This window comes from Somniosus microcephalus, chromosome 28 (genome assembly GCF_052327205.1).
Source record: "Somniosus microcephalus isolate GS21.2 chromosome 28, FLI_Smic_1.0, whole genome shotgun sequence".
Lineage (NCBI taxonomy): Eukaryota > Metazoa > Chordata > Chondrichthyes > Squaliformes > Somniosidae > Somniosus > Somniosus microcephalus.
In genome coordinates this window covers 45,712,647-45,720,889 of record NC_141014.1, presented here as the reverse complement: position 1 = coordinate 45,720,889, position 8,243 = coordinate 45,712,647, and the positions used below count along the sequence as shown (strand labels likewise).

The 8,243-nt window shown below is 45.6% G+C and overlaps 1 protein-coding gene across 1 annotated transcript; it reads right to left on the bottom strand.

Annotated features, from left to right (window-relative positions):
* Positions 1 to 1,595: 1,595 nt before the first annotated feature.
* On the bottom strand, positions 1,596 to 5,001 carry LOC147099724 (ferritin heavy chain B-like). Its single transcript, XM_085969353.1, has 4 exons — positions 4,856 to 5,001; positions 3,978 to 4,124; positions 2,889 to 3,014; positions 1,596 to 2,562 (listed from the first exon to the last, which is right to left on the bottom strand). Exons 1-4 carry the CDS (start codon positions 4,955 to 4,957, stop codon positions 2,410 to 2,412), a joined length of 528 nt encoding a protein of 175 aa, XP_085825479.1. The 5' UTR covers positions 4,958 to 5,001; the 3' UTR covers positions 1,596 to 2,409.
* Positions 5,002 to 8,243: the final 3,242 nt, after the last annotated feature.

The following is an 8,243-nucleotide window of genomic DNA, read 5'->3' as shown; positions in this document are numbered from 1 at the left end:
GGAATCTACCGTTAGTGCTTTTAAGGAATGCCAGTCCATATTTATTTTCCTAATCCACTCCCGTCCCAGTAGTGGTGGACCTCCCTCAGGTAGCACATAAGTGTCCATTCCTCGGCTTTCTTTGCCCTTGTGGACCACCTTTACCTTTATCTTCCCGATGGGGTATACTCTTTGCCCCGTGTATGTTTTCAATACAATCTCCGTATCCCGTAGGGGAATATGTGGGAATAACCTTTTGTAATCTTGCTTATTCATGACCGTCAATGCCGATCCAGTGTCCAATTCCATCTTCACTTGGACTCCTGCTATCTGAAGTGTGACCCAAATTGTTTGGAGGTCTGCTTCCTTACCAACATTGTGTACTCTTAGACTACCCAGTTCATTACTGCTGGAGTCTGAATCGGACTTCTGTTCATTCGAACTGTTCACTGTCACCGTGTGTACCTTTCTGTACTTTTCCTGCGGTGACTTTTTGTTGCTGGTCTTCTTTCCTGACCGGCATACTTTAGCTATGTGACCAAGCCTGCCACATTTTCTGCATTCCCGATTTTTGAACCAGCACTGGTTCTGATCGTGCGTGGTCTTTCCACAACGATAAACATTTTACTGTACCCAAGACCATTTGATTGGTGCCGAGTTCCGGTGACCGTAGCTGCATTTCCACCGTGCCTCTCGCTGCGGCTTCTTGCGATGCTGCAATAGTGACAGCTTTATCAAGCGTAAGATCATTCTCCTCAAGCAGTCGCTTTTGTGTTCCTTCTTTTAACAATCCACACACAAATTTCTCTCTCAGCGCATCTGCTAGTCCTGTTCCAAACTGACTGAACTGCAGAAGCTATCGAAGTACTATTAAAAATTCAGTGTTGCTTTCGTCTTTCAGCTGCGTTCTTCTGTAAAATTTAAATCGTTCCGCTATCATCAGCGGTGTGGGGTTTAAATGATTTTTCATGACAGTAACAATATTTGCGAAAGTCTGATCCGCCGGTTTATTTGGTGATAGAAGGTGCTTCAGTAGCCCATATGTCTTTGCACCCATTGAGCTTAAGAAGGTTAGTGCTTTCTCATCATCTGGTACCTTATTTGCTTTACAATAAACTTCCATGCGTTCTACATACGTGGTCCAATCTTCGATATCGCTATCAAAGGTATTAATGTTCCCATGTTTAGGCATCCTTGCAAGTTTTTAAATTTTTCTTTTTCTCAAAATGGCGGCTTCCCGCGCTGGTCTTCTTCCCCCGCCTACTAAAATGGCGGCTTCCCGTGCTTGGCGGTCTTTCCCGCACTCGTCCTCTTCCCCCGCCGACTACAATGGCAGATTCCCGCGTTTGCCTTCTTCCCCCACTGGCTGCAATGGCGATTGCCGTGCTGCTGCCGTTCTCGCCTCCCCAGCGGTTCTCAATTCCCCGACGCTGCTTTGCCTCGCAGCCCCGCTTGCAGCCCGGTCCTTTACACCGGCTGCGTTCGAGTTCTCCGCGGCTCTCGTGCCTTAAGCTGCCCCAGTCGCTGCGCCTCTCGGCCTCGATTGCAGCCCGGCCCTTTTTACCGGCCGTGGTCGAGTTCTCCGCCCTTATTCCTCCGTTTGCCCTCCCCCACAGCCAACGCGGCCGACTTTCTGCTCGTGTTGCTGATCGGCTTACCCACCACCGTGGTAGAAGGGATGATCACTGCCTGTCGCTGATGGAGGGCTTCGTGGTCAGAATTTTTCTTTTTAACCCGGGTTCTCGATGCCTCCCGTGCGATGGTGCTCAGCAGGATGATGAGGGCGGATGCCTCTTCTCGACGCCCGTTCTGAGGACGAAGCTGCCTTGGATGTAAAACTGCTGCAGGGTAAGATCGGACTCGTCGCCACTGTTGAGTCTGTGTGTCCCAGTTATGCTTAGGATCAATCACTGGACACAGACAACAAGAATAACTTTTAACAGGTCTTTACTATTCGGAGGTCAGGGCTGAACTGCCCAGCAAATCCCTACACAACACATATACTGGTGTGGTCACCACCGGTATTACAGTATACAGCAGCCAAGAGAAAGTAGTACATCTCTTAAGGTGGAACAGGTTACATACACCACAGAACCTAAATAGCAATTAGTGAGGTGGTAGGTCCTTGTGTTTTAACCTGTAGATCAGAATAAAGCCAAGTTTCCCCCTTCACATCCCCCCCTCCCCAACTACAATTTATTTGGAGGCTGCTAATAGAATTGAAAGCAGGTGGAAGAAATATGACCAGTAACTAAGTAAAGTAGACAAACTAGGTCAGTGCTAAACATTATTTCAAACTGCAAACCATTACAAGTTATTAGACTTGAAATAATCAGGTCAGTGTCTAACTTGCCAAATCACACTACTGGAAACTACTCATTGACATCAGTGATCACAACACAATATTCTATAGTCCTGCAGTAAATTCAGTCACTCTTCCCCCAGGCTGTGCTTGTCAAACAGGTACTCTCCCATGCCATTCTCAGGGGCTCCCAGTCTCTTCAAGTTGGTGATGTGATCTCCAAGCTTCTTGATCATCTTCACTTGTTCATCCAAGTAGTGGGTCTCCAGGAAGTCACACAACTGAAAGAATAAGCACATTAGCTTAGAGAAGGCAACAGTCTTGAGTGTCACCTCCCATGGGGATTATTATTGATCCTCTACTGGGTTGATACAAATTTAAATGGGGAGTTTTCAGATAGACTTACTCCTGGAGTAAGTTTAGAATTGGAAGGCAGAACTTTAGTTTTTAAAGCATTAAGACCAGAGTGCCCGAATCCTTTATACACCACCCAATCAAGATGATCCTGATGTTGAAAGTCTCTTGAAATACATTGGTATGGAGACAGTCTAAATATCACTAAACAGATTAATTTTCCATCATACCCAATGAGACATTAGAACCTTACATGAGGGTCCATAGTCCCAGTGGAGAGTTTGTGCAGATCCAGCAGACTCTGGTTGACATTCTTCTCCATCTGCAGAGCTCTCTGCATCGCCTCCAGACTATTGCTCCACTCATCCTGCTCTGGTTTCTGAGGATTGTGGAAGAAAAAAAAAAAAAAAATCTTGGTCAGCAAATCTAGTTAGTGGATGAAATTTAAAATGAGTTGTCCTTGAGCACAACAGCAGTTAGTAGGATCACAAGTCAATGTGTGTCCAAGCATCTCTAGATGAGGAATCATTATACAATCACTGTGATGGAATTGGGGCCATTGTGGCTCCAAGACAGATACTACTGGAGAATGTAGGACCAGAAGGCAGTGCCTCTTCATCTACCTTGCTTCACAAATAATTTTAAAGAGTTTACTTTTGGTCTTCTGGGGTCCAGATGTATTTAAAATTTGAGGATGGAATGGTTTGTTACCTTGTCTTAATTTCTTAATATCTGATTTCCAACACCAATTAAATTACCTTGATAAACAAATCCACCAAGTCTATCCATACCAGGAAATATCCCGGTTGAGAGTTGTTGGAACTTATGCTTTAAAAAAGAGAATATGCCAAATAATGACTAATTAATTGCAGTAACACTTCCTTGCCTCTATATGCAATGTCTTCAGGTGAAACCTTCCTACCAATTAGTCTTTTTCTGGAGCAGTAAGCTAGCTTCTAATGAGTGTAATTAGGGTACCCCAATCCCTTTGCTCATATACATCCTTGCATCTCTACCATCAGATTAACCCATTTACCCCCACCCAACCTGTTCTCTTCGAAGCTCACTATGGACCCTAACCGAGCATTCAATGCCATTTGCAAATCTAGATCTTCTGCACTGGTTATTACAATCTATTTTACCCCTTTGCCACCCAGTTTTATTGGTGTCACAATGTGGCTTAGAAGATCATGCAACTTCAATTTTAACTAGCAATCCCTTCATACATTATTAATCCTCCTCTGTGCAACTTCCATGGCTCAACAGAAAATCTTAGTTCAGGCCTAACTAGCCTACTTCTCACAAAACCCAAGACAATTCTTCAAAGTTTGCTGAATCTAACCTTGATGTCCTCCAGGACAATACACCCTCCACGCCGATTCTGGAATTTCATCAGTTTCTCCGCGTGCTCCCGTTCCTCGTGTGACTGCTCCTTGAAGAACTCGGCAAAGTGACGCAGGGCAACATCATCCCGGTCAAAGTAGAAGGACTGCAGGTAGAGACAAAATGGAAAAGGAGAGACAGGTCAGACCTAGATCTCATCCATGGCCAACTCAAAATGGTAGCAAAAAACTCAGTTCTCCAATCCTTTGTGAATATGTTGAAAGTCCCTCACTGAAGTAGCTCAACAGAATAAGAGGTCATGTCAGAAGAAACCATTAGTGAGTATTGATGCTTTTCGGATTAAAGCACTCAAACTACACAAGTTACCTTTGGAATCTTTGTTCCCAGATGAAATGCTAAAATCACTGAAGGAAAAAAAAAAAAGAGCAAATTCTTAAAAATTCAGTAGTTTTAACACCAGCCTCAAGTGAGGAAAAACTACAAAACATGATATGAGGGGGGGGGGGGGGGAGAAACTGGCCAGAACCAGCCAATGTTCCACTAACTAGTCACCCAATTAAATCTAATTGTTTCTATCCATGTTGCAAAAGTTGATTCATCAAGATGAATCCTCTATTACAAACTTCATGGAACCCTGGAGTTAGTTTCAGATATAAACACTTCAGAATAGGACAGCTATTACAAAGCAGGGAACAGTGTTAATGAGGCCTTTTGCAAGGTCACTGCATTAAGATTATTCACTGGATTATGATTGGGGAGGACTATAGAGAGACACTCTAAAGCCCATTCACTGACCTGGAGAAATTCTACCTGCTTAGAATACAATGATGTCACAGCCTTAATTTTGAAATAGGACCCCAAAAATACAAAACTCACCATGGAAAGATAAACATAGGAGGAATAGAGCTCCATGTTGATCTGCTTGTTAACAGCATCCTCACAGTCCTTGTGATAGTTCTGACGCACTTGGGAGACCATCTTAACTTCTGTTGATAAGCACTAAGTTCAAACACCACTGTAGCAACAACCTAACCTCTTCCCTTGCAAGCTCTTGTATTTATACTAGTGGGACAGCCTGCATTTAAATCTTTTATTTAAATCTGGTAATACATATTACAATACATCAACTTCATAATAAATCCATTACATTCATTAACCACAATAAAGCTAACCTTAACAAAAATCAGCTTTAAAATTAATACAAGATAGAATAATACATTTTTTTCCAGACAAATACAATGTCAACAATACAAGTACCCATAGTAAAAAACAATACATATCAGTCCTACTAGCAATCTAGTAACACCTCATTTTTACTTGGTAAAACCTGTTATCCTCTTTTTTTCCCTTTTTTTTTAAATTTTAACATTCAAATACAACAACATTTATACAACTCAACAATTACATAGTAAATCCATTACATTCATTGACCAGTTATGGTCAACAATATAATACAACAATAAATTTTACAGGTAAATCAATAATATTTACAGTACAAACTGCAAACATTCAATAAACCAAGAATCCGTACACGCCAGTCCAACTGGCATTTGTTTAATCATTCATTCCTCCATTCGTCCATTCGTTCGCTCAAGCGTAAATTCCAAGTGCATGACTGCATACATTGTATGCCGTTTCTATCTGCGTGCGTGCCTGTGCGTTCGTTCATCTGTCCGGCAGGCTTCACGCTCACCAGGTGGCAGTCGATAACGATTCAACACCTGGGAGCGAGGGTCCTTCATTCGGTCGAACGTAAGTTCCAATGTATATACGTGCGTATCATTTATCTACCTGTATGCATGTGTGCGTTCGTTTATCCATCCGGCAGGCCTCACGCTCACCAAGTTTCCCGCATCCCGGGGAGCGGGCCCTTCATTCGGTCGAACGTAAGTTCCATTATGTATGTGTGCGTGCGTGCATATATTTGTATCCGCATGGGTGCGTTCACTAGAGCGTTCGTTCGTTCGATTAAGGAAGGTTATAACATTAGATACCACCACAACATATACAATCCCACACCCATATCAAAAATCACTTCAAATAAACTATCTTTAACCAAAACCCCAAAAACTTCTTCAACAAAGTAATACCAGTCCAATGCCAGTCCTATTGGCTCTCTCATAACTCCTCGTCTTCACTTGATGTTATCCAACCATATAATGTCATAATCCTTATCCACAGTCTTCAACCTTTCCACAGAAAAAGAAGCCGTCCACTTTCTCAAATCCCGTAAAAGAGGAAAACAAATACAAAAAATTTCCTTCTTCTTGCTTGTTATCACTCACAGGACCCAACCATCAAGACATTCGTTATCCCTTGCCAATACTTATTTTGCCTTTTATCTTCCTTTTATTTTCCTTTTTCACTTTTAATCCATTCTCTTCTCCCATCATTGGCTGTTCAAACACCATACTATAGATGGAAACAGTCTGTCTTTCCTCCACCAAAATGGCGGCACAAACCCGATTCCACCACCGAAACAAAGCCTCACAGCTGCCACCAGATGGAGCACAGGCGGGGCAGCTGGAACTCATTCGGGCCAGAGACCGTTCTTCGACCTTAGTAACCGTACAACATGCTCACCCACAGCATCATCCGACTCCGCTCCTGGCGGCCAGCCGCTCCACCCTAAGCCCCCCGCCGCCTTCCGCACTGGCGTTCCCCCCCGGGCAGCCGAGGTGTGGAGCAGTCCGTCCATCCAGCACCGAGCCGAGCTGAGCTGAGCTCGCACATACGCACCAATAATTTGGGTTGAAAGAGGCTCCAATGGAGAGATAAACATAGGAGGAATAGAGCTCCATGTTGATCTGCTTGTTGACAGCATCCTCACAGTCCTTGTGATAGTTCTGACGCACTTGGGAGGCCATCTTAACTTCTGTTGATAAGCACTAAGTTCAAACACCACTGTAGCAACAACCTAACTTCTTCCCTTGCAAGCTCTTGTATTTATACTAGTGGAACAGCCTGCATTTCAACAGGGTCTGGGATGACCAATGATGATTGACAATCCCTGATAACCAGTCAGGAATCTTCCTGAATCCAGACACCAATTGGCAAAGGAGAGAGCACTCGTTGACTCATTCCCTGCCTTGCTTTGTGAGCTGCTGGTTGTCTCTGCCTTGCTCTGTGAGCTGCAGGAGGAAAGTGGAGCGTGGTGGCCTCCTGACCAGGCAGGGAGGAGAAGGAGAGACACCAGACCACCACCAACCAGACCAGCCAGAACCTACACAACTGAGGTGCCTGGAGGGAGAGGAGGAGAGGAAAGGCCTCCATCTCAGGAGAGGGAGAGAGGGGAGAGGAACACCAGCCAACTTCTACTTGGAAGGAGGGAAGGAGCTGCATCGTCACTTTGAACATCTGCAGGTGGGTGTCTTTTTTGTGCATTCCCCAAAAGACTGTGTATTCTAGGCGGGGGGAGGAAAGAAGACGGGCCGGAAAGCCTGGCCTGGGTCGGCTGGAGCTGCCCAGGTGAAGCCTCTTACTCACTTACCTACATCGAGAAGACCTGGTGTGGGGCTGAGCCTGGGCTTTCTCCAGCCTACCCAGGCGAAGACATCTTCTCCCCCTGCCCGAAGATCATCTCCATAGACTTTGTTTCCATCGGGGAGTGCACCCCTGCTGACACCCACCCACCAAATACCACCTAGAGTGGTGACCCTGCCTTTGTGGCCACCCCCTCTCTCTCTCTCTTTATCCCTCTCTTTTGTCTCTCTCAAAGGCACCTCCCTTTTAAAAACGATTATTTGCCACTTTGAGCAGAGAGGAGGAGGCCCCTCTCCCAATCATTCCATCAAGGGGAGAGGCGGGCCATTGGCTTTAAACTCCCTCTGCTCGGTGGCAGACCTTAAACTTTTACCGAGGCCACTTAACACCACAGGGCCTGTGACTTGGGGTGTGTGTGGCTCCCAAAAAATCACCCCAGTATGGCTTCAACATCTTCGGCGGTGACGGGGCCAGCGAGAACATATGCGGCGGTGACGGCCAAAGCCGCGGCTGCTCCCGCTCCTTCTGCTGCCCTGTCACCGTTCCGACTTATCACGAAGAAGCTTGGGGTGAAGAGCTACACCCACCCCAACATGACCATCGAGGCGTGCGTTAAGGCTATGGCTGGGGTTGTCGGCCCTCCGGCCATAGTCGCCGCCTCGAAAATGTATGGGAAGGCTGTGTTCTTCCTGGAGTCTGAGCGGGCGGTGGCCCTGGCCATCGCCCAGGGGCTCACCGTGGGCGGGACCTTCCTGCCGGTGGACCCTCTTGAGGCCACCGC